This window comes from Scardinius erythrophthalmus (genome assembly GCF_964197995.2).
Source record: "Scardinius erythrophthalmus genome assembly, chromosome: 9".
NCBI classification, from domain to species: Eukaryota; Metazoa; Chordata; class Actinopteri; order Cypriniformes; family Leuciscidae; genus Scardinius; species Scardinius erythrophthalmus.
Genome location: NC_138229.1, coordinates 22,881,272 through 22,908,240, shown reverse-complemented (window position 1 = coordinate 22,908,240; position 26,969 = coordinate 22,881,272). Strand labels below are relative to the sequence as shown.

At 36.6% G+C, this 26,969-nt stretch overlaps 1 protein-coding gene across 1 annotated transcript; it reads right to left on the bottom strand.

Moving 5' to 3' along the window:
• Positions 1 to 914: 914 nt before the first annotated feature.
• vipr1a (vasoactive intestinal peptide receptor 1a) lies at positions 915 to 26,969 on the bottom strand. The gene is made up of 13 exons (XM_081373344.1): positions 26,744 to 26,969; positions 24,371 to 24,458; positions 21,178 to 21,282; positions 13,178 to 13,284; positions 11,731 to 11,828; positions 7,712 to 7,835; positions 5,101 to 5,254; positions 4,610 to 4,670; positions 3,697 to 3,763; positions 3,487 to 3,578; positions 3,270 to 3,399; positions 2,414 to 2,455; positions 915 to 2,227 (listed from the first exon to the last, which is right to left on the bottom strand). The coding sequence occupies exons 1-13, from the start codon at positions 26,795 to 26,797 to the stop codon at positions 2,036 to 2,038; spliced, it is 1,314 nt and encodes a 437-aa protein (XP_081229470.1). The 5' UTR covers positions 26,798 to 26,969; the 3' UTR covers positions 915 to 2,035.

Genomic DNA, 26,969 nt, shown 5'->3' with positions numbered 1-26,969 from the left:
GGCCAAACCAAAAAATATGAAGTGGTTGTTTAATGGTCTAAACCCTTTTAATCACAAATTACTGGTTAGGAAATGATCAAGAATTGCACAAATGCAGTAAATTAGCACGGAATAGCCTTCCCCAACTTGCAGACAGCTTTTTCCTGAAGAAGAGTCAGTGTTGTTCCACTCAATGTTGATGGCTTTAAAAAGTTAAAGGTTCATTTGAGTTTAATAAGAGACCAAATATTCAAATTTGGCAAAACCTGACAAGCCTGACGGACTTGTTCTCAAGCCACTTCTTGGTTGTCTTTGCAATTTGGGCAGGAGCATTGTCTTGTTGAAAAATAACATCTGATCATTCCTCTTTAGATAACAACTTTTTCCTTGAGGAAAGCAAGCCATCCTGCAATATTCTCCAGTTACTCCACAGCATTAAATTACTTTTTACAATACCAGATTTTTCACCAAGAGATGCATTTATTATTATATTTCTCAGCAGATTTTTGAAGACGCCGCTCTGGATCATCATTTCTTTGTGATTCATCAATCCACAGTCCACACACAACTTCCCTTATTCTGCCAAAACCTTTATTCTGTCTTTGATGTTTTTCTGAGACAGCAATGGCTTTTTAATTAGTGCATTTGATACAATTTTTCAAATTTCCTGACCAATAGTAAATAAGAGACAATTAAAAGATTTGTGTTTAGACATTTTGGGCTTGACCCTTTTTTTCCCCAGGAGCGTGTGTGTGTGTGTGTGTGTGTGTGTGTGTGAGAGTGTGCGTGTGTATATATATATATATATATAGCCTATATATAACTTTGAAGGCAATTACCTATTAAAATGAAGTTTTATTTCAAATACATTAAATAAAACTAATTTAAATCGCTTATTGGTGATGTTGATGATCGTTAAATAGAAACTAGAAAAATAACTGAAAATAAATAATTTAATAGAAAAGACATAGGACCTAAAATAATAAAATTGATCTGTATACTTTCTATGACAACATCCACAATACACTTTCAAAAAAACAACAAAGCAACAACACTCTTATAGGGACATTTTCTCTTAAATGTACATCTTATTCACACTACAAGAACTGTGCATGCAAACATGCAGGAGCATTTTCATGCCAGCAACTATGACTAACAATACGCATGTACTTCTGACAGCTAAAAAGATCTTGGACTAAATATCCTCTTTAGAAAGACCAATCTCATAAAAAAATGCACCTACAATTGTCTTTACGCAACAGTGCAGTTACACAACCCATGTAAATGTTAACATAGAACTATACAATTACACTATAAATCACTATCATAAAACACATAGAATGACGCACTATACTTCAGCTGCACAAGTAAGCTTGCTTTTATGACTCTCAATGAGAGACGTTTGTGTTTGTCCACATGTCCACGGACATGCAAGCACATGACAAAAATGGGTAGGACGCAAAAACAGGATTGTAGCAGAATGTCAGTCTGTCTGAATCACATGACTTTTTTCCTGGAATAAGGAAGGAGATAAAAATAAAACCTGGTCACAAGAGACCTAAAAGGTCACATTTCAGCTTTACAGATTATTAAGAGTCTGACAAATATTGAGCAGCATAATAAGGGCAGGGGAAACAGAATAAACACAACAAACAGATACCAACTAGAAGATTAATGCCTGTGGTGGTGGTGTTGTGCACCAAAATGGGGCGATGGATGGGTACCACGAATCAAACGCCACTTCTTCAGCAAAATCACTCTGATCGCATCCTTGTACTAAAGACAGCGTCCTTTGCTGTTCAGAGTCAGTAGTTTAATGAAACACAATCAAACCTCAAAGAGTCCACTTTACCCGCATGTTTCCCTCCTGATCGATGTGTTTGAAATGATGGCCATAAGCCTTGAGCTGCACGGTTTCCCTCATGTTCCAGTGAGATGCGCAGCTCCTACAGGAATGACGACGGAGCTGCACCCTGCAGATGGTGGAGGTGGTGCGGTGTACAGCACAGATTCATTGGTTTCTGTGTCCCGTTATAAACTGAGCATCGTTCGGCATTCAGACGGCGGAGAAGTCATCTTGGCAGGCGGAAGCGCGACGTGTGGTCGGGCTGCACTTCGTCATCATAGTGATTTGGGAGCTGAAGTTGAGGCCGTTGCTTGCCATTGAGGGCTGCTGGTACTTGGTATCAGCTCCCAGAAATCTCTGCATGTGCCACCGCCTCCACTTTCGTTTAATCTCAGACTGAACCTGGACAGTGTGTGAATGAGGTCAGGGAAAAGAAAATTACAGTTGCTTTTGTTAAAAGATTTTTATGATCACAAGAAACAAATTCACTCTTGTGTTTCCAAACATTTGACTGGTTGTGTAACTGGCATGAGCAATTCTCTCTGATTTAATAAAATATAAATAAGAATTAAATTCTGGTCATATTACCTCTCCATTTAGAAAACAGTACAGGACAGCGACACAAAATCCCTGAAGAAAAAAAAGTCAGTCATAGCAACAAACAAATTTAAAAAAAACTAGAATATATATATATATAGCATATACATTCATGATTTAATCAGAATCAGTTTTAATTATAAATCAAATGAAAGAAATTACCATCTTAGACCACAAAATCAATGTTATATGTGACCCTGGATCACAAAACCAGTCACAAGTAGCACGGGTATATTTGTGGCAATAGCCAACAATACATTGCATGGGTCAAAATGATCGATTTTTCTTTTATACCAAAAATCATTAGGATATTAAGTAAAGATCATGTTCCATTAAGATATTTTGTATATTTCCAACCGCAAATATATAAAACATTTATTTTATGAGTGAATGCAGCAAAATTGTGAACATAAATGGAAAACTTTAAAGGCGATTTTCTCAATGCACCCTCAGATTCCAGATTTTCAAGTAGTTGTATCTTGGGCAAATATTGTCCTACCCTAACAAACCATATGTCAATGGGAAGCTTTCAGGTGATTGATATAAATCTCAATTTCAAGCTGATTTTGTCGTCCAGGGTCACATATTTAAATTTCAACTCATCTGACTTCAGAAAAAGATGGATTTAAGGCCATTTTTGTATATCCTCATTCGACCTTTTCATCTAGCTGCATAACAAACATCGAGGGAATAATATCACTGGGCAAGTTGGCAGATCCCACGGTGAGTCTATTGCTGTGGCCAATCTTAGTATTCTATTGGCATTTAAGAAATCCAAACTAGATAAGCAATTGCTTATAAGAGTGCAGCTGTGGGTAAAAACATGTTTCAGTCCCCTGCTGCCTACCTGGAAAGACCCCAGGATCAAGTCAAACACCAAACGCACATAAGACGTGACGTGATGAGGCATAAAGGCGAAGATTATGTAGTTCATTCCAAACAAGGGAATCAAAAGTAGAGTTGATTTTGCAAGTCTCCTGTAAATCGAAAGAAATGGCATATGTTGGAATACTTATATTGTGCATGTAAGATTGTGGTGTCCATGGTCTAACACAAAAACTTACGAGTACTGGTGTGATTCATTTCTCCCAATATCCCGGGAACTGATTTTCTGACGAAGTATCCGTATGATACAAATGAAGAGAATAAAGTTCATCTAGAGAAAAACAGAATAAACAGATTATGACCTATTTGAATATTACATTCACCACTTGCCAAATTAGTTTATTTTATATTGCCATATTAGAATTGAATGCTGCTGTACGGCCACTCACCAGTATCGTTATCAACGTAGGGGTTCTTATAATCCACCACAGATCATCGTCAATAAGATCCCAGCATCTGTTAAAAGGAAATAATAGCTGTAGAATGAATGGAGCAAAACATTTGGGTTCTGCAAGTAAAATTCTCATTCATTTTCTGCATAGAGAAATGTATTTTCGGCAGTACTGTACAAACCATTTAAGACAGATCTACCTTGAGCTACAAGGTTGTTCATGCTGTTATCAATCTATCTATATATTTTTGAAAGATGTGAAAACATTTGAGTTTTTCTTATGCTATTTGAGCACATGGGAACACAAAAAATATATTTAATGTATTCTCTCATTCACCGCTATAAAGGTTTACCCAACTATGACGACTTCCGCTTCTGAGAAACCCGGAAATGTGAAAAGAGTCAATCCTGAAGAGTTAAACGTCACTTTTACCATTGAAACAAAGCTGATTGATATAGTTATTTTCTTAAACTCTTTGTTAAATAATTGTTTAAAATTCAAAATGAATGTGGAAAAATATTTCCAGCCCCAAGGCTGCTAAAAAAGTGGACGATCACTGTTTGAACGTATGTTGATTTAATGCAAAAACAAATTATGAAATGGATAGAAGAAAATATCCACTTAAATTATTTTCAAATTTCCACTCCTATGAGCTCTGTTCTAAATATAGACTACTGACCTCCATAACGGCATGTCATTTATCATCAAGGAACAGCCTTGAGTGAAATTTACAGCGTCAGCTATACTGTGGTTATCGGCAAAAGGTGTGCAGAAGACAGAAATTCAACTGAGCTCATAAACTCATACAAATAGTTACATCCTTACTCCATTTGTTACTCTACAAGAAGTATTTTTTATATGGCTTTATAGTAGCAAAGTGCAGTTCTCTGAACAAGCTCCATTTACTTACCCAATATCATGTAAATAAACTTTTGTGATGCTCCAGATTGTTATGAAGACACCCGGAACTCCTGTAACACAAATATCGACTATTTGAATACACACGACTTTGACAAATTAAGGCATAAATGAAGGCATATTTCCAGGGATTCCTTATTTAATTGGCCTACACCATTAGGAATTCAATAAAACAAGTGGAATTTCCAATTAGCCTCAAACCTTAATTGATCCTGAGATACAGATCGGCGCCTGCTTATCGCATTTTACAATCCTTAATTTAAAGATATGTGATGTGAAACTTTTTCCAACACAATATAGTGACGTCAATGTAAAGGTTAATTGTTAAATCTCGAGTGTATACATGGACAAGGTCCTATTGACTTTAGTGATCAATTTTTCATTCATATTTGACAGGCGTTTCTCTCCTGTCGTGAAGAGTTACGAGACTGAGGGGCCATATATCTTAATTTCACTGGCACTGAGATACATGCACATACACACCCCATCCAATGAGAATGTACCACCAGAAGTACTTCCTCTCAGAGAAGAAGGACACAGCCAGGAGAGTGTGCAGATACAGACCCTCCACCAGTAACCAGAAGAAACTGGCTATGACGCCGTACTGGAAGAAAACCATCGCAGCCTTGCAGCCCACCTGTAAAATGCAGAGAGGATTTTGTTTAGAACTATTATGCACTTGTGTATATTATAACAGGAACTGCGGTCTTGCATGTTTACCATGTACTTAAACAAAGGGAATGCCTTTGCGCTGGTGTGTTGCATGCGCTTAGCACTAGAAGACATTGTGCAATACTTCTAAAGAGGGGCATTAAAAAGAGTGTAAACACATATAAAGAACTCCGCATGCTGGTCTGTTAATGTTTGAAACTTGTAGAGCACTGACTGTTCAGATACACTACATGTAATTATCACCCGGAAGTGTTAATAATTATTGCAATAATCACACAGACATAAACAATCTATATAGCGAATCCATTTTAATTAACGGCAATATCCAACTAAGCCTGATTCCTCTACGGGCCGCTTAAATGTCAAACATGTTGTTGTGACCTTGCAAGGGTGTTTACGGAGGGGATACCGTGCCATCATGAGTGTTTGAGCACCCTGTTGTGACAGATGTGACATATTCTGTTGGCCAACAGCTGCGTCCAGATTACTCAAAACACTCAGAGCCAGATGAAGAGTGTTTATACAGGAAAACACACAGAGAACACACTAATAAACCTTTACACACACAGGCCGTCGAAAATGTAAGCTTTTCTAATAACCCTTTATTATCTAATAACTCTTCATTAACGAAATGTTATTACTTCACAAAATTTTTTTTTTTTTTTAAATCCGAGAACAACACATATGCTATTAATGAATATGAAAATGGCACTAAACAAGCCAAACATTACCATGATGCTGGGTAAATACAGCGTCGACCATATCCGGATGAGGGAGGTCATTTACAAACTCTTCAAAGATCTTAAAGGACTGCTCAAACACGGCTACGCCTCGCCACAAAATGAGATTAATGAGCACTTTACCAACCAACATTTAAAGAGCAAACCTTATGACAAAACATTAGAGCAATTTACTCCTGACAGTGTATCAATTGTGGAGTCTGTGCTGTTTGTTTCTTACTGGGGGAAAATCAATTGCTTTCACCAGGTGCAGTTACATTCAGCTAAGAAAGCAGAAATAAAATAGAACGCAACCAAATACACCTATAACCTAATGAATGTGCTTTATGTGGTAATATTCAAGTGAAAAATATGATTTAAAATTATTAAATCAAACTGGCTTATATTAGGTTACAAAAACATTAGTCATTTCTGTTGGTTCAGTTAAAAACATACCTCCTTAAGGTAACAGTTGCCTGTTAATACGTTTTACAGTGCACCAGGAAATATAATTGTAAAAATAACTGGAATATCACATTTTATTACATATATCTCTGCAGTACTTCATTCTGATCAATGGCAGAATTCAGAGGTTAGATTTTCATCAGTCAGGCCTTGGGCCGGAAGTAAAATTCCCATTCATTTTCTCCATAGGGGTCGCTTATTCAAAACAAAAACAAAAGCGTAGCTGGATGAAGCCGTGAATGAGCGTGGAATCATGGGAGTTGTCGTCTTTACCTCCACAGCAGATGAAAAGCCGTCCGACGGGTTAATGAGCTCAGTTAATGTTTTAAAGTTTTAATAGCGTTACAGTGGTATGAAGCAGGACGGGCCGAGCGACTGGGACATGTTACGTTTCTGTTTTATTATGTTTATATGCCGCAGTCGGTCGCTGATGCTCCTTTCATTTCGTTGTTTATGCATATTTTACAATCAAAGTTGTTTAATGTCTGCCACCTTCCACCCTAAACTTGAACTTTGTTACAGTAATATTTGATCGCTTAAATTCACATTATTTTATTTCATTCTAATAAAACAGCTGTAAATGCTGAATTACTACTCATATGGGTCATTTTATCTGACGAATTAAAATTGTGGGGTGACGCAACAAAACAGTCATACTAAAAACACATTTGACTGTGTTGAAAGTTGTCATAATGTTACTCTGTGCGTTCACTTGGTGGCTGCTGTGAGACACTTGTTGCACACTGCAGTAATCTAGATTGATATTATAATATCATATTAATAAAAGCTGGATGGATGACTGTGCTGGTAAATGGCTTGCAATTCATTTTAAAACATTTTATGGTGGAGAACATGCGGTATCACTGTTAATACAAATAAAGCTCTTTCTGATTTTGCTGTTAGCCACTTGACAAAATAGTGTTGTCTGATTTACTTTTTGGGTACAAACTTGTTACTCGCGATTTGCGGTAAATCAAGAAAACAGGAGATTCAGACAAAAAGACTAACCGTGTTGAGCTATAACAATTAGTTGTCTGTCGATAAAGGCATCCAAACAGTTGCTCACCTGTCTAATAAAACACATAATACATTAAAGCATCTGGTTTCAACAGAAAACCAGAAATCAAGGGTACCACGGAAATGGCGTCATCATGACACGGGACATCACACTTGTTAAAAAGCGTATTTCTCTGGATGTAAACATTGTTTACATGATACCTTGCTTAAAAACCACTTACAGATCCATAGTGGCAGTCCTCCACCTCATACAGGACAACATCCTTCATTATTACAGCCACAGCCTTCAGTATAAAGGACATGAACAGGTGAATATGGATGTAGTTCCTTGTGCAGTGCAGTTTTCTGGAAAGCAAAGACAGAAAGAGACTCAGTGGTTTGTTTCAACATAATAAATGATGCGCAAAAACAAAATTAACCAAGTGCTGAAGTTTACATAATAGGCTCTGCATAAACACTGAGTTCCAAATTATTATGCAAGTGACATATCAGTAGGATTTCGGTACAATAAACATTCATATTTGAGTTTTTCAAAGAAAGTGTTTGTTTGTTTGTATCTTTTTAGGTAACTGGTATCAATCTCAGACAGGTTTGTTGAGTATTTTGCCAGGTCTTCTTAGGTGAATGGAAAACCTACTTAAGTAAAATTCTCACACTGTTAAGGTTTTAGGTGCTTAAATAATATAAAATACACGCAGTTATGTTATGTGGATGGTACCACAAAAGACCATTTTGCAAAAATAAATAAACAAACAAGCAAGCAAACAAATAAATCTCATGAGGGAGCATGCCCTGGGACCCCGCTAAACGGTTAACACTTCAAACAATCTCACTTCCCAATATTCCAGCCCAAATCATCACCCGCTAGCTCCTTGTTGACGTCACAGTCTTGTTGGAGCGGGGTGGCCATTCACCAACCATCCAGAAAATCCATCCATCTGGACCAATGCAGCACAGCATTCGTCAGTAAACACAACTATTTAAAAATGTATTTATAAACCCATTGTAAAGGTTTCTCTTTGTGAGCTTTGGTTAGGAGTGGCTGAAATGCAGCTTTATGCACAACTGGCAGCCTGCATGGAGAGGTTCTTGAGGCTCCAGAGACACCAGCAGCTTCAAATAATTGTTTTATCCTTTATCCAAGGCGAGACACTGAAACATCGATTTTTCATGCAGTTGTCAGTTTTGAGATTTTGGGCTAGTTTACTCCTTCAATATGTGTTCTTTCAAGCTGCTATAAAGAAAACGTTGAAAATATACATTAAGATGTTTATTTTATTACATTTTGTTTACTTGCGGCAGTAAGTTTCTCCCGAATTTACCAAGAAGTGAGCATTCCAACGCGACACGCCGAGCTCCGTGAGCCTCCGTCTGTTTACTGAAGTCTGTCATGAGTCTCCTGCACAACGCTATGTTACCCAAATATGGGCATTTCCTTTCTATCAGCAACCAATCGTGAATGTCCAAAGGGGGATTTAAATCTAAAGACAAAATCTCATTTAGAGCTATTTAAATCTTTAACCATTTTCTCAAAATGAGTTTTTTGTCATTCTCCAATACAAACATCTCAGTCTATGTAGCACCTATGTACACCAAACTTTCCAGTAATACACTTACCAGTATTCTGAAGATATTTTCAGAGGGATTGTTAATAAATCATTCCTGGCCTGATTTATGTGACATTTTAATCAACAAAAAAGGGGAAAATCATTTTTTTTAAGGCTATGGAGAGTATATTTTGTTTTCCTAGGTAATGAAAGCATATATCCTGAAATCCCTCTGATTTTTTTTTTTTCATCTTGTGTGTAAACAAAATGAAAAAAGAATTTTGCACCTGGCTTTATCATATGTTCAGATCTATCTACCGAAAATATATGCAAAATCATGCATATTTAATGAGAGAATGCCTAATTTGCATAATTAAACATACAAATTTCTAAAACTTGTAATACATTTTTTTGTAATCAACTGAGGGAGTTTCATGGTGATATCTATTATTTTAAATTTTACCCTATTCACCAGTAGTGTCGTGCCTTAAAATGTTTTAATATTGACGTTATGTTAATTTCCAGTCTTCTGCCAGGTTTTTCCTAATATCTGTCATTATTAGCAGAACACATATTATACATGTTGGAAGCCTATTGTTTAGTCAATAATTCAGGAAGGTCCAGACATTAAAGCTCTTGATTCTAACTTGTACTCAGCCTTATAAAAGTTATTGTAATTGTTTAACTATTTGTTACAATAAGGATAATCATAGGTAAGACCATTGATGGCTCCTCATTACCATGCTTTGAGCAATGTTAACTTTCCTTTCTTTTTTATCTGTTTCCTTGACAGATAATCTATTATTAGTTAGTTATAACAAGTAAGTCAACAATTACCACAATAAATACAATAGAAGTGATACATTCTAGTAAAGGTGGTCATGAGTAGTTTAAAACACTTTCTGGTTTATGTTGGTGCAAGATATTTTCTCCTCTCTTCATCAGTCATTTCAGTTTATGTGGCTATTTTAGATCAATTTTAACTTTCTCCATAGCGTTTTTGGCAAATTCTCAATAGAATTTAAATGGGTCGCAGATTTTATCATCAGCGTCGCGATAGGAACGGCTCGCGCAAATCTTACCACACGTTTGGAACGCGCAGGTGAACGCGCACAGAGTATACAGTGATTCGCGTGCCACACATGCACAATTAAATAAACCAGACTTCAGTCACGTTGCGCAGATAATTGGTCCGTTCGGTTCGTACGAGAACTTAGTGCACTTGGAATACTTGCTTGTTTTGGTTATTGGGGAAGTTACCTCCCCCATCCCAATGTCTGCAAGACAGAAGGGCTACATACAATAGGAAACTGTTACGCCCTCGCCCTCCCACAAGAGATCGATCTACCCTGCAAGAGTTGATTGCATCTGAGGCACAGTCACAATCTAAATGCATCTGTCTAAAGATGACTGAAAATAGGCTACACATAATCTTTCAACTGTTTGCTGCTCAGCATTGGCTTTTTTATAGCTGTACTTTTGATACAATTCATTTGTTTGACAGACACTTCCCTTAATAAGCCTTTATCTGATCAGGTTCTTCTGTGCTTTAAATCAATCACAAATCTTTCGACAGTTTGATCATCTCTATTCAGTTTCCGCAAAACATTAGTTGTTTTTATGCCTTTTGAAAGACATTGCACCATTTCATGCTTTTCATCTTCATAGAAAGATCTTTCTTCCACCACAAATAGCATGAGAACTGTGACTTGCTTAATAATGTGGAAAAACCTATTTAAGAAGGTTTTCCATAAGAAGACCTGGCAAACTTTTTAACAAACCTGTCTGAGGATGATATTGATATCAGTTATCTAAAAAGATTCAAGAAATAAAACAAACAAACACTTTCTTTCTATGATGTATATTTCCTTCCTAAAATATGAATGTTTAAATGTTTATTGTACTAAAATCCTACTGATATGTCAATTGCATAATAATTTGGAACACAAATATATATATAATTTTATAAAATCAAATTCACAATTCAAGAAATTTCCGTACATATTACTATCTGCACTCAAATGAATGTTCTTCATTCATATATGTTGTTCATGTTGAGGAGAGCAGCTCATTCTGTTCAAACAAACTGCTTGTGTTCAAAGCTGAGAAGGAAACTTGTATACTATGAGAGCTTAAACATATCAAGACTCTCAAGAACTGTGTTCCTGTTTAATTAAGTGTGATGTAAGCCAAAAGAGGAAGCTGTTCAATACACTTGAGATATGGCTTCACCTCTGAGGTCACTGAGCGGGACATTCACTGTGTTTCACACTCACTAATTTACTACTGAGAAGCTTGTGCACTGCAAAGCTGCATCTCAGAGGTTACAAGCCATTTTGTTTGGGAGGTTGTGCAATAATGGAAACTGTGTATAACCCAATCAAATGTCTGACTTGGTGTACTTTCGCAATGTATTGTTAAATGTGTTATAAAACGGGGCATTTTGAACAAGGTCTTCTGGCTTGACATCAGTGTGATTTAGCAGAACACTGATTTGCTGCTAGATCACAGCAGAATCAATCACATAAAATGTGGGTATCCACTGAGGAATACAAAACTATCAAATTTGAGTTATTTGGGAGTTTCTTCCTTGTGAGAGAGGTAAAAGCCATAAAGAGCCAAGGTCTTGTGACTCCTGTCCTGTCCTATAAAACACATCAATGGTATATTTTGAGTTGTATTTGAGGACTTACCTGAAAAAGCACAGGATGATGATGGCGATAATGAGGGATATAAGAGACACAGTGTGACCAATGGTGTATCCAATTCTCACAGAGCCCAGGAATTCACCCTATGAGGGAAAAAATGTGAATGATAGCCAACTAAACTTGATTAGTGTAAAATGATTAATATGTAGAACTGGAATAAGAACTATAACAACAGTCTTGATTGTTTTGGATAGCTGGTTTAATTAGCTGCCATTTAGCAGAAGATTTTCCATTAAAACTGAATTACTCCGCTAATTAGTGTTTGCGTGTTCAAGACAGACAGTCTGTAAATCAGTGGTTTGTATTTCTCACCAACTCTTTCTGCAGGTTATATCAGTATTCCAGTCGGTGGTGAAAAGAGACTGTGTTTATTGATTCATTCAGCCGATTTGTTCAAAACACGGATTCATTCAGAAACAAAACAAGTGACTGGCTGCATCTAAATAATATGCCTATACTTCCCTACAATATAGTAGGCAAAAATACCAATGGACACTTTACTATCCCATGAGGCCACAGAGAGGAGTTATGAAAGGCAGTAAAGCGATGCAACTGATGCTGATAGGTCAACATGATAATGACAACTTGACGAATGTCGTACGTCCAGATACTACAAACATTCAAACTATATAGAACATATTTTTTAAACTATGTAATTAATTATTTAAAAGAACTACCAATTTAGAAAGTAGATTTTAGCGTTTCCACCGCAGGAACCTTCCCCAGGAACTAGGGACTTTGGGGAGGTACCAGGGTCTAAATTAAGTTCTGGGTAAAAATGTCCCCCTCGTAAAGAAGTACTTTTTCAAAGTTCAAGAACTTTTGGAGGTGGGACTTGGGCGCTGAACATGCTGATTGGTTGAGTTCACGCAGTATTTTGATTGGTTGACTCCACACAGCATTTTATTTCAACCACCAACTGACCAACCAGTCAGTTGCGGTGCGTGCAGTAAGAGTTGTTTGCTATTCAAATCAATGATGGACTTTAAAAAATACAACCGATGGACCGAAGACGAAGTTCAGGCTTTATAAAGATTATATACAGAGGATGAAATCCAACACGAACTGGAAAGTCGACCGCACTCCTATGTCACTGGACTAATTTGCCTAATCTTCACGGTACTTTAGACCACGATGGAAACGCAGACAATAACAGGTCTGGGGAAAAAAAAAGTTCCTGGGACAAATTGTTCTGGGTAATTTTGGTGGAAACGCAGCTATTCATTGAGTGAGTCATTGAATCATTTACCCAACCGATTCAAACACAAATTAAATCAGCAATGAAGCCCCACAAAAATGCCAAACAATATAACTTAAAAAAAGAAAACTTGATTGATTGTGTATTTGGTACCTGTGAAAATGTATGTAGTTACTGATTAAAACACACTGGATGCCAATCAAAACAATAAAGAAAAAGAGCAATCATACGCACCATGTTTCCATCCTCTGTGATATTTGTGTCGTAGCCACAGTTGAATGCAAGGACAACTGGGTTTATTTCTGTCCAGCCATTGGCAGTACAGCTCTTCGAAATGTTTCCTGAAATTGGCAAAAGGGCGGTGAATACGTTAAACTAGAAGATTCAATCACAGCTTAATTCCTCCATGTAATCACTGCTACTCAGTCACACTTAAAACGCATAGCCAAAAATGAGCTGACCGATTACTGCAAAACAAGCAAAGGAAATGAGCACTTCATGGATCTCAAGCGGCCAGTGAATTAATCAACAGGAAATTACTTACATCTACATGCACTGGAAGACTTGGAACATATCTTCTTTTTTTTTTTTATGTTGCAACACAAATTTTATGATCTTTGAATTTTATGAGCAAACTTTAATGGAATTATCTGACATTTTTTGGAACAGTTTTCCTTGCAATTTGGAGACGCAAATTTCAGCAACTGATCACTGTGCTAAATGTTAATTGGCTTGAGAATCCTCTCAGGCCTGGAGGACTTCAAACTGAACGGAGCTGATTTGTGAAGTAAAGAGTACACAAGCTCATCATCAGATAATCACGCTCTGCAAAGTGGAGGAGTGTAGTCCTGTCGGTCTTATCACTGCCTGAAATACCAGCTGGAAAATCCTTTTACTTACTGGACACATTACATCACGCTTATCAAATTCATGACCTTTCTGCCATAGACTTGAGGCCAGGTTTTTTGAGGGTTGATGTCACAACAGAAGATGAATGGAAAGGAATGGAATTTTAAAAAACAGCACCTCCTAAAATATTACCAGTATTACGAGGAAAGGGTTGTAAATTTGCCTCTGACTATTAAAATGTCATACAGATATATCACTCTGCATTTGGAAATATTTAGCTTTCTATCAAATAAATAAATTAAAAACAATAAAATAAAATAAAAGTTGAATGTACTGTTTGTCACTGGTTGTATTTTTATCTAACAAATTTCCCAGGGGAAAATTTGGCTCACAATTAGAGAGATTAGTCATGAATAAAACATCAACTTCTTCACCCCTGAAAATGTTACTCTCGTTTGTAGGAACCTTGTCATCCTTGGGGAAAATTAGGGCATCATAGAAGGTAGGCATAAACCTTTAGAGAACACATCAGGCTCCACTTGTGAACAGAGAAACATAACTGTATACAGGGTTTCATGTAAATCCACTGCGCATTAATTATAACAGAATCTTTGTAACGAAATGTCATAAAATCAGCTAGCTAAAAAAGCCTTTAATGAGTAGCATTTTCTCCATGCAAAGTTTCCACAATTAACTGACAGATTTTGACCACCTCATTCTGCCTGTTCACCAAGCCTTTAAACATGTTAACATGAACAGAGAAGCTGTTTTCTATTTCTGAATTTAAACAGCAGCCCGCATCCAATTAAAATGGCTCTGTGGGAACCAAGAGGGCGAAAAAAACCTCACTGCAAAACACTGAATTTTTTTGGAGCGTTTGATATGCATTTGGCAAGTTGTAGCGGTGATCATCTCCCTCAGATGGGACAGCTTGGAAACCTCATTATCAGTCTGCCAGCAGTATGTGTAGCTGATGATGTTATACCCCTGAGAGCGAAAATCTACATTTAGACAAAGTGAGGATTGGGGACGTGCCTGCAACAGAATTACATAAAATATGAGCTATTTTATAGTGATAACTGATAAACAGATTATAGTCAACAACTGCTCCTGCTCAACTCATATCAGCATCCAGAGCTTGCAAAATCCTTCGATGACTCAATTTTTTATTCATGTCCATGACAAAAGCACTGTCATTCAGTATGTTTTTCCTAAATGACAATCTCCTCATCAAAATACATGTGCATTAAAAACGCATAAGACATTGTCTGTGTAATCTTAAGCAATGGGGCTAGACCGAGGCAGATAAGCTACTGCTGCTAGAGTCTGGGTTTGTTTTCAATGAGGGATTGTCAGAAGAATGCTTTCATCATCCCGAAAGACAAGACAATGAGGATTGTCAGTGCCATGTATGAAGATGTGGACCGAACATGGGAGCTAATCAACCTGCTGTTATGTTATTTCAGAGCGTGCCTTTGAAGAGATCATCTGCCTCAGAAACACACGCTGGGCCTCAGAGGAGGCCTCAGATTTAAGCTCGCTCCTGTCAGAATTTACACAAGATTCATTGCCAGCCTGAAGGGAGAGGATGGGGGTTCTGGTAAAGTTTTGGTCCTTGTGCAAGTGTTGACAGTAGCATGACTTGTATAAACATGAATCCAACTGGGCTTTTGATAAAGCTCTTTGAGCAAAGTGTTATTACAGCAGCTTTCTGCATTGAAGGTGGGTGTTTAGGTGTGTCCTTCTCTTTCAAATGCAAACTACTTGATGTATTATTATGACAGCGGCTCCAAAAGTGGAACTATTGTGAGAAGTCATAAGAATGTGGGTAATTAAAGAATATTCAGTGTTCAATACAAGCTAAGCTCAATCCAACAGCATTTGTGGCATGCCTCCAAAAATAATGGTCACATTGATGTACTTACAACTTTCCGGAAAAGTTCGCTCCAGCTAGTAAACAGCTTCGAGATTGGTCCGTGGTGATGATATAATTGGTAGGCTCCGCCTTCTTTGACGTGGTAATCTTATCCAGTTCATTGCATTCCAGTTCAAAACATGAACACACTGGAGAGCCGCTTTATAGTAGAAAATTAAGTTGTATTTCTAATTGAAATTGATTGATTGAAATTTGAAAGCTGATGCTGTTTTTTTTTCTTCAAGTTTAATACCGCAAAACTGCTTGCTTTAAAGCAATACATTGTATAAAGTAGTTTATAAACATGACGTGACTTGACTGGAGTACCGAATTGCAGAGCTTGTGTAAACATGTCCTCATAGCTATGATCAGCTCTTTATTAGCAGCTGTTTTCTCACTGCTGTCATTTTTGTTGTGTGTTGAATGGAAAGTGTGCATCACATACTTACATATTCATCTAAACGGGATGTTCGCTAACAGTATATCTGCTGGGCATGTATATCAGAATTGTTTTTTTTACCCCTAAGCGAAGAACGAAAAGGAAATTCGTGAGTATATTAGGGCCTTTATAGTCTTGTGTAAAATTGTTGTAAAATTGGATTTAAGTCAATTTCAACACAAATAATTAGCACAAATAGTGTTAATGTCTAAATAACTTTTATTTATATTTATGTATTTAAATTTTTACGACTTTTAATATTATTGTTAACTAAAATTATTAGAAATAATTTTTGGCAGTTGCAATAAAGCAGAAATATATGATGCAATATTAGATGAAAAACTACAACTTAAAATTTGAATAAAAGTTGAAAAAGTTTTAATTGAAGTGCTAAAATTTACGAAGTACGGCACTTAGAGGCTTTTGCATCTGAACTCTTCAACTGAGCTAAAAATTATTTAAAGATATACAGAAATATAAAAATAACATAAACCTATAAAATGACATATAAAAAAATATATAACTAAAGAGATAAATGGAATTTTTTTTGTAGAAATCAACATTAGGCCACACATTCTTGATTGAGCTTTACTGAACCATGAACTTTGTGTTTACCTTTGCTTGCAAGCATGCAAAGTAACGTAGAACAGCTCTGGCTTGGTAAACTTTACTTCCTGAACATTTATATGAGGTGTGATCATGAGGTCATTGCCCTATTGATAGTATGTTTGACTGAAGCATGAAAGTGAATGCTGAGTTATGAGCAAAGAAACCACTCTGAAAAGTTGAGAAGATTAATGACTGTATGTTTGCTGTAAAGCTCCTGGGTAAAAAGTTCACATGTGTTAGGACACTAGAAGCTCCACCCTCCATAAATATATGACATGTCCCTGGATCTGTGTGCTGCCAAGTTTCGTAACGCTTGTTTTCCTTTCCATGCTCCTATAAAAATGAATTGCCTTTTGATTTGACCATAACACAAGACCTGGTAGATTCTTTTGAATCTGTAATCTGATACTACAACTGGACAGATTGAGCTTCAAGAAAGGAATTTTACTTGTGCTGGATAATATAGAAACAGCTGGCAAACTGGAATTGAGATTTACTCTTCAGGTTTGATTACACAAAGCATCAGTGCTATTAGGAAAGAGCCATAAACAAATGTTTCTACACACACAACAGTCCCAAATGGCTACATTTCTGCAATTATACACTTAAAAATGTCTGAAATTGTCTACAGAATATTTTTTTTCCTGAATTGAACTGCTTAAGATTCTAAGGTTTTGTTGTTGTTGTCGTTGTTTTGTGGATTTATAAAGTCAGTTCTCCATAAATTCACACCTATTTAGCTTGATAGGTGTTAGTGCTATATTTCTCTATAAAATAAATGCCACTTGGGTCAATATCAAGTGTGGCTAAAAAAAAAAAAATCAAAAATCAAACCCACAGTCAGTTCTAAGCTTTGATGGATAAAAATGTGTATGATTCATTTTGAGGCCATTAAATGAAGTGAATAGATTGAACTGGCTTTCCAAAAGCAATCCAATCCAACTTATGGTTGCATAAATTTCGCATAGTTCCACTGAAATGAGCATAATCGGAACAAATAGTGCAGAGTAAACTCTAGTGTGTACTGTAGGCAGCCTAATAAAACAATTATATCTAATATTATCAATATTTACAGCTGAATATCTTTTAAACACTCTTTCTGGGCAATACACACTGAGCATTTCTGGGAAATCGGTGCTAAGGAAAACAAACGTTTCCTTTGATTGGTTCAGAAAGCCTCAATCTGTTTGCTATAAATTAATGAGGATTTTTGCGTCCACTGGGTCCGTGCATGTCCTTTGTTCTTCCCTCTGGTTCATAAATTGTTCCATCAACATGTTATATATGTCTCGGTCTCCCCTAAAATCCAGCTCAACATTCCCAGTCAGTTTGTTATCACTCCCCATCACATGATCATCAATTCGGCCAGCCCCCAAACTAATATCCAGGTCTTTTCCCATTCACATCTGGCCTGTATCACAGCTCACCAAAGGCTATCTCCTGCATGAACTCCACAAGATAAATCCACTGCATTTCACCCTGTACCATCTAAATCCCTCAATCCATGTTTGGATTTCTTCCAAAAAGCACTCTCTCAGAGCACTCAGAGTTTCACAGGAAAGGCATGCCCCTTTCAGCAAGACGGAGATATGACCTGGAAGCTATTAGAAATGTGTAAACAGTTCATAGGATGAAATCAGGGTCGTAAATCAAAGCTGAAATTGTGACAGAAAGCGCAAATGAGTAGAAAAACATTCACATATATAAACTTAAATTCTATATCATCTATATGGGGGTCCAAAAAGATAAAAACACATAGACACTTTCTCTAGAAAAGAAAGGCGTCACAGATACATCTTTAACATACGACAAGCCTTTGTAAGAGCTCGGCCAAAAGTGCTGTATTTTTAAAGATGTGTCATTATGAAATGGCCCCTACATTAGAACTGCATGGATGTCACAGCTGCATTTAAACTAATATCACTTTGAAAAACTTATTGATCCACACAGTAATTTTCCTTTACAATTTCATGATTACTGAGCAACCCACTCTCAAAAATATTGGCAAACTTAACTGCCGTAGACTCCTCAGTTCCTCTGGACATTACATTTCAACTTCATTTCAACATGACTCCTGTGTGCTTGAGAGGGAAACGGAAAATTTAAGAGCCAGGGTCAAATCAAAATAAAGATTATTGCTGAAAATATGAAACGAAGGCTGTTCCATTAACTTTATGACAAAAGGCGTTTTTTTTTATTTTAATTCCCCAGACCGTTACAAACACTAAAATAAATTAAGGTAAGGTTTTGTTTGAATGACATATGGCATGATATGAGTGCTCATGTTTAAACCTGTCCATCAAAGGACAGTATGATTGACAGGTCTATTGGACAGTCTAGTAGAAAAGACAAGTCAGCAGCGATCTATGAATGCAAGCTATTAAAATTATGCTGAAAGCAGTTTAGTTATTAGCCAGTCAGCAACGAGTACACAAGTCAAGGACTCTAAAGGACATTCACTCATACGGCAACATATTATACTCTTAAAAATAAAGATTCCAAAAGGGGGGTTTCATGCCGATACCATAGAAGAACCATTTTGGTTCCCCAAAGAACCTTTCACTGTTCTTAAAAGAACCATTTTTCTTAGAGTGGAGATTCATTTTAATGATTCTTTAAAGAATCTTTTCTACTATAAAGAACCTTTTGTAAAATGGAAAGGTTTCATGGATGTTAAAGGTTCTTTATGGAAACATTGATGCCAAGGAAGAACCTTATTTTTAAGAGTGGAATGACACATCCACATAAATCAGAGGTTCAGAATGTATCATGTTGCCTTTCTAAACAATCCCATACTTTTTGTCAAGTATAAATCATCAGGTCAAATATACACTACAGTTAAAAAATTGGGGTCGATTTTAAAATGTTTTTATAAGAAATCTATTATGCTCACCAAGGCTTCAAACATATAGTAAAAAAACTAATATTGTGAAATATTAATACAATTTCATAATAATAATCATTAATAATAATAATATTAATTTTCTATTTTAATATATTTTAAAATGTAATTTATTTCTGTGATGGCAAAGCTGAATTTTCAGCAGCCATGGCATCCTTCAGAAATCATTCTAATTTGCTGCTCAAGAAACATTTCCAATTATCAATGTTGAAAACAGTTGAGCTGCTTAATATTTTTTTGTGGAAACCGTGAAATTTTTTATTTCTTTTAATGAATATAAAGTTCAGAAGAACAGTGTTTATTTAAAATATTACATTAAAACACCATTTTATAAAAGGCAACGATATTGTCATGTCTGCTTCTTGGTATCCATAAAAACACAGCTACCTTGATTTCATGTTCTGTTGCTAAATACACAGCTAATCCTGATTATCCTAACGCAACCACAAAAGGCTTAATGGTATTAAAAGTTAGCTATGGCTTTCCTTGTTTGAATAAATTACAGTAGTCATGAATTCTCAGCAAATAATTGCCCACCAGGCTCTCCCCAGAGAAAGTCACATGATTACAGTTTGTGTGTAAATATTGCTGCTAAACTACAGCAGCAGGTCCCAATAACAGAGACAATCTTTCTCTTGTCTCCAGAGCTATCGAAGACTAATAAGAAGAACTCAGAAAAAGGCTTTGGCATAGTCTTCAAATAATGTGATATTGGTTATGATGCTAATTCAGTCATAATGAGGACATTTGCTTTCTCTGAAAATAAGTCTCTAAAGAGGTTGCAGCACTACTAGTGACTTTAAAGCAACGCCAAAGCACTTTTCCTCTTCGGTCCCCCTACAGGTTGGAAGCGGAATTGTCCATTACCGCTGTCATAAGTAATTTAGCCTACCGCAGCCTACCGTCGCACGCACGCTGTTTGTTTATCCAGCACCGGCTTTGGAAATAACGATGTCCACAGACAAGGTAGAGTATGTTGCATGATTTTATGTAGCCTCCTTCAGCTCTCGCCAACGAGTGTAAGCTGGTCCAATGTTCACTCTAGTTCAAGCTCTTTCTCTATCATGCTCCCGTTTTCTTTTCTTCGCCTCCTCCGACATCATACCCTTCCTTTTATTTGCAGACTCTGTCATGATGACAATTCAAAAGCTACCTGGCTGCTAGGCATCTTCCATTTATATGTACCTGCCGAGTACGCTCCACCCAGAGCCTTGCTCCACCTATCGGCTATTGCAACACTTGCCATAAAGCAAGTCAAATTTGTAGTTTCTTATGTCTCTCTAACAACAGATCCGCTACCCGATCTGGCAAACTTGCATAGTGTGGTTATAGCCGATATCACCCTGCTACGAGTTGATGAACCACTGAAATGATTTTGGAAACATCTTTGGTGTTGCTTTAAAAGACTTTATCAAGAATGATAAGAATTAGAATAATGTTGAAAACACAAGGAGAAAGACAGGAGGTTTATTGAAAAACATTTTGCATCTCTATATTTATTGGAAAAGATATTGAAATACCTCTCTGATCACTGACATGGCTGAAGTAATTTGGACAGGGGATGGTGACCAACTCTCCAATCCTGGCTGATGGCCAACACGCTACATCCCATTCACCTGTGCAACCTGAACACAGAAATGAAGAAAAACTGATTAGGGGATGGAAACTGACAAAATACTGCCACCTAATCAAGATTTAATTGGTGATAGGATCTAGATTGTCTCTTTAATTGGTCAATAGAATCCTGTACAATTATTGTGGTTCTTGACAATTTAAAGTCACGATGTAACGTAAGTAGCAACAGATATTTTCTTTCATGTTGTATTGTGCTTAAAAAATGAATTGGGGGGAATTGGCTGGCTCAATATATCCATCGGTTGTTGATTGAATGGAGAAAAATCGGAAAGAAGTCTGGCATATGTCACCAGTCTGTAATTTCACCGGAAGATCGAATTATGTCAAAACAAATTTTAATATAAAAACATAAGCATGGATGAATCATTCACGATAAGATCAATAATATGCATTTAGATAATAGATAGGGTGAGTTTAAATTGTGTTATATACCATTTGATTTGCTGAACTGGATTAATTCCATATTTAATTCTTCGCTCTGAGAATCAAATAATTTTAAAATCCAACTGATATCAGATTTTTATAACAGACTGGGCTACATGATAAAGAGAAACCAATCAAACACAATGCCACGGGAGTGAGCTTTATTAAAGTACATCTCACAGTCTGAGAAAACAATTTGCATATTGGTCTAAGATATATTACTCAAGGGAGATTTGTGATTGAGATTTACATCACAGGAAACACAAATGACAACACACAACTTGGACACTCTAACCACAATCAGACCTCAGTTTCATACAACTAGCTTTTGTAATTGCTTTGTCCATTAAGAACAAAATCAATATGAGATTAGGTACGAATAGGCAGCGTTTCTGTCTGATGAGGTACATGCCCAATAGTCAAGCACTGAAGCTCTTGGTGAAGTCCACAAACTAAGACACCTGCAAGTTTAATTTACTAGCTTTTTCACACACACAAATGTGTTGAATCACACCACTGCTCTGAAGCAACCTCTGATTAAATTATGCAGTAAATGACAGTGAAACCCCCTAATGTTGTGAAGATCGCACTGCACAGAATGACATGTCTGCCTAATTAGCCAGCATACCTTTGTTACAAATACAAAACTGTAAATGATTCTAGTAATTAAGGTGCTCTAATATGTGATGTGTTATTAGAATTTGCAATTAAATGTGTTATCATGGGTTCATTTGTGGTTATTGTCCTCCTTGCCAGTAATGAACAGTCAAGATAAAACTTGATCTCACTAGTGACCTTTTTTCATGTTTTTCCATTATCACAGCAGAATCAGACTTTAATATTGAAGTGAAAAAAGGCGCAATTCATATAATTTCAGTGATTTTTAGCAGACAAAAAAGCATCATTGAAAAAGGCTCTACAGGGCTTTAAGGGACTTAAAGGGTTAGTTCACACAAAAATGAAAATTCTGTCATTCATCACTCACCCTCATGTCGCTCCAAACCCGTAAAACCTTCGAAAAACCGTAAAAAAGAAGAATCTTCGGAACACAAATGAAGATATTTTTGAATAAATCCGAGAGCTTTCTGACCCCTTATAGACTACAATGTAATCACTACTTTCAATGCCCAGAAAAGTAGTAAATACATTGCTGAAACACTGACACTCCTGTGTCAGAATCACACACATGCGTTGCGATGCCCACGTGAACAGAGTTAGAGACTGACACAAAAGAAAATAAATTGTCTTTTTTTTGGTGCCACACAAAAAGTATTCTCGTCGCTTCTGGGCCTTGAAAGTGGTAATGTTACCATCTTGGAGGGTCAGAAAGCTCTCGGATTTCATCAAAAATATCTTCATTTGTGTTCCGAAGATGAACAAAGGTCTTACGGGTTTGGAACGTTATGAGGGTGAGAAATTAATACCAGAATTTAAATTTTTTTTGTGAACTAACCCTTTAATAACATGGAATGTGACAGCGTGTGAATCTGGCCTGAACTGAATTCTGTGGGTACCACATTCCATTCAGATCAGAAAGAAGATCGAAAGCACTTGTTAGAGCCACGAAACATCTTTTAGCGTTAGGTAAGTGCCTTTTACCTACACAATCCAATCTGAAGTTAATTAATACATCGTTCGACCGGACACAACTGTTTTATATATATAAATATAGGTTGATAGGTTGCGCACGTGATATCAGGAAGCAGGAGACGACAGGAGGGTGACGACGATGCGCAAATCGAGTTACCCTTCCCACTTCTGCTAATTTTACGTCCGAACAGGGCTTAAGCCTCTGCTCTGAAACAACCTCTGATTAAATCATGCAGATAATGACAGTGAAACCACCTAATGTTGTGAAGATTGCACTGCACAGAATGACATTTCTGCCTAATTAGCCAGCATACCTTTGTAACCTCTTCTAAACCCTGAAAAGTTAACCCAGACAAGCAAATATAAAACAACAATTATCTAGCCAATGTCTAGAGTAGAAGTTTGAGCTGACTGCAGTTTGTGGGAAGATGTGAGGGAAAAAAATATTGACACGTTTGCAGAAATGCAGATAAGCAGCAGAGCAGATTTTTTTTTACAAATTTTTTTTTTGCACACTAGCCATTTAATCAGATCTTAACACACTTAAAATGTTGCTCTAGTAGTATTAGGCCAACCTCATATTGCACTTTTTTTTTTTTTACGCTGCTTTATGTTTGCAGGAGTTATGCTGCTATTTCTAGTTGATGAACATTGATGAACAAGTGATCACATTAAAAAGCAGAGACCTTTAGCATTACAATCACAGAACTTACTGGTACACTGTAAAAAATATTTGTAGTTTTTATAGAAAATGATGGTAAAATGTTACAGTAAAACCCCTAATTTGTTAACTGGTTTACCATTGCATTATATGTAATTTTGCAAGTAAAAACTATGAATTACCATATAAATTATGGTGAGAAAAAGTAAAATGACTTAGAAGTCCTCGTGTGACACATCACATATTATTATGTTTCATTCAGTAATGTACATTAGGGCATTTTATGTTACAGCATATTTGAGTGTTGCCATGATGGTGTCTTTTTGTGTATGACCTTGTGCAGAAATCACACTGTCTTTACATGCATACATTGTCATACAGTGAAGGATATGCAGTGTACATACCTGACGTGATGTTTTCCAGCTTGGACAAACACTCCCTTTTCTCCGCTTCCAGCTCCCACATGACCTCACACATCTGGACAGACAGCATCTGTACAAGATTCTGACATGAGGTATGTTTTCTTGCAATAAAATATATATACATTTTTTGAAGTTACAAAAAATACTACATCACATTTCCGAATAGCAACAGACCTTTGATCACATTACAAGCTGAACATAATTACTGTTTGAAGAGAATAAAGTGAACTGGTTGCACATGTGACACTGCCTCTCTCTCGTTTCCTGAGTGTCATGCAGATTTGATGAAGGGTATGACAATTCATGTTGTTCCTTCCATTTTACATAGCAATTTAACAAGTACCTGAGCTATGCTGAGCTCTTAATAATGTCTCCTTTCACCTCTGTCGTTCCCTAAAGAACTAACCTCTTGACATCTATATGGTGGAAAAATGTACAACATAAATTATTTGTCTTAAATATGTGTCTCTGCAGCTGTATCCAATTTTCCTTAAAAATGTAGGCTGTATTATAAGAATATGCTCTCATGGATTCCTCCATAAAGTACCGGAGGACAGTGAGATTTATGGCAGGTACTCTGGCAGATGAGGCCATTGAGAGGTGGCATCAATAAAAACTTCACTGTAGAGCTATGGTTACTCCCAAACCAGTATGCTTACAGAAGGTATGACCATCTAGGACACATTTTACTCCAGTGTACCTAACTGGTCAGTATGTGTGATCAACAGCAGTGTTTTGCCCATCAAAAAGACTCAAAAGTGCCTTCATCAACACCGGACCAGAAACGTGTCCCTTTTAACTCATATTTTGCTGAATATCATTTAGTATAATGATTAATATTATTACAAAAAAAGATCTATATAGGCTAGGTGAAACGTACTCATCAACGTACTCAGCACATAAAATGTTATCCACACAAATTTTTAGCTAGCGTATATTAAGCCCTATTTTATTGTTTCTTTCTGTTTTATAGGTTTAACAAAGCACAATCTAAATCTTTTCACATACTGACAGATCTACAGGACCGATCCTGCCATTCAATCTTTATCTTTTTCAATTAAACCAGGTGAAAACGAGCGTTCACAATATTTAACTATGTGCAGAGCAAACAATAGCATATACTGTACTGCGTGGGGTGACATGAAGTGAATTCAGTGGCACAGTGAGCTGTGCAGAGACCTGAGTCACTGCTGTCTGCAGTGAGGAAGGAGAGATTATCAAGGACAGTGGACACACGGATGAACAGAGAAGAAAATGAGAGTTGTTACCATGGCGTCACAATATAAGAAAACCATTCGATTTCACAATTTCAAATAGCATGATCAACAATATGACAACCTCTTTAGATGGTGAACATGCTGTATAGAGGAATCTTCCCATAGTAACTCTGCTACTGCAAATGCATGCTGTTTTCACTATACCAGTATCAGTCGGGAACACTAAACCTGAAGGATTTAAAAATGAATACTGATAGGCAACTGATTTCCCTGGTTAACCTGCATAAATAATAAGATTTATAACATTAGCAGCACAAAAAAAAAGTGACACGTGATGTGTCATAAATATAATGATGTGTAAAGCATTAACATTTCAGCACCTTTTATAAAACGTTACTTAAAATGTAAAACCTAAGGAAATGTTTTAAGTAATTCAATAAACAATAAACTAAATTTATTTTGATGGAAATCTGACATCCACACAACAAAATATGCTGTCTTTTTAAACGATTGGGCTGTAAATGACACTGCAAACTCCACACTTGAACAAGATCTGATTAGCATTCACCTAAATCAGCTTTAATGATAATATCTTTGAATGGCCAATGCTTTATCAATATATCAGAGAAAGTCTTAGTTTAAGTGAAGTTCTCTTATCCAGACAAGTATGTCCTGTCAGCCTAGTTTTTATCTTAAATTGGATTAATTTCTGACGGATAATGCAGTAAAATTCTAATTGATTGCGTTTCATCGCAGCTAGCAGAAAAGTCAATGTAATAACAATGAGTCTCATGAAATGTAGGCAAGTTTAATTCAATTCCGTTTCAAAATTCTGCTGTAAGTTATATGAGAGGAAACGCACAACAGCTGCTTTGAGACAGAAGAGCAACAGTTTGAGGCTCATTTATTTAAATATTTGTCACGAAGATTTATTCAAATCAACGTGGCCTTCAAATTTGAAACACAAACATTCTTCAATGAAAAAATAAGAATGAAAAAGCATCCAAAGTAGGCTATCTATTAATCCTTGGACCTGACACATTTGTTTGAGGTGTTAAAAATAGGCTACTTAATTGTTTTTCTTTCGTCGATGACTAATTACGTGGGAAACCGAAAGAAATTAAGTGTTGATACTCACAGGTCCGAATGAGCAGGCTATGAATAAAATAAGCATTCGTTTCGATATATCCATTTCAGCCGTTTAAGCAGTTGACTGAGAGCGCTTGACAAAGGTATCGCTGCACAGAGACAAGTTGACGGCAGAAAAGTAACTGACAAAGAATCCGAAGCGTCAGACAATTACGCGCTGCGCGCGCTGGCGCTCCGGTGCGCGTGGGTTCACCAGTCGTACTACGTCGCGAGAA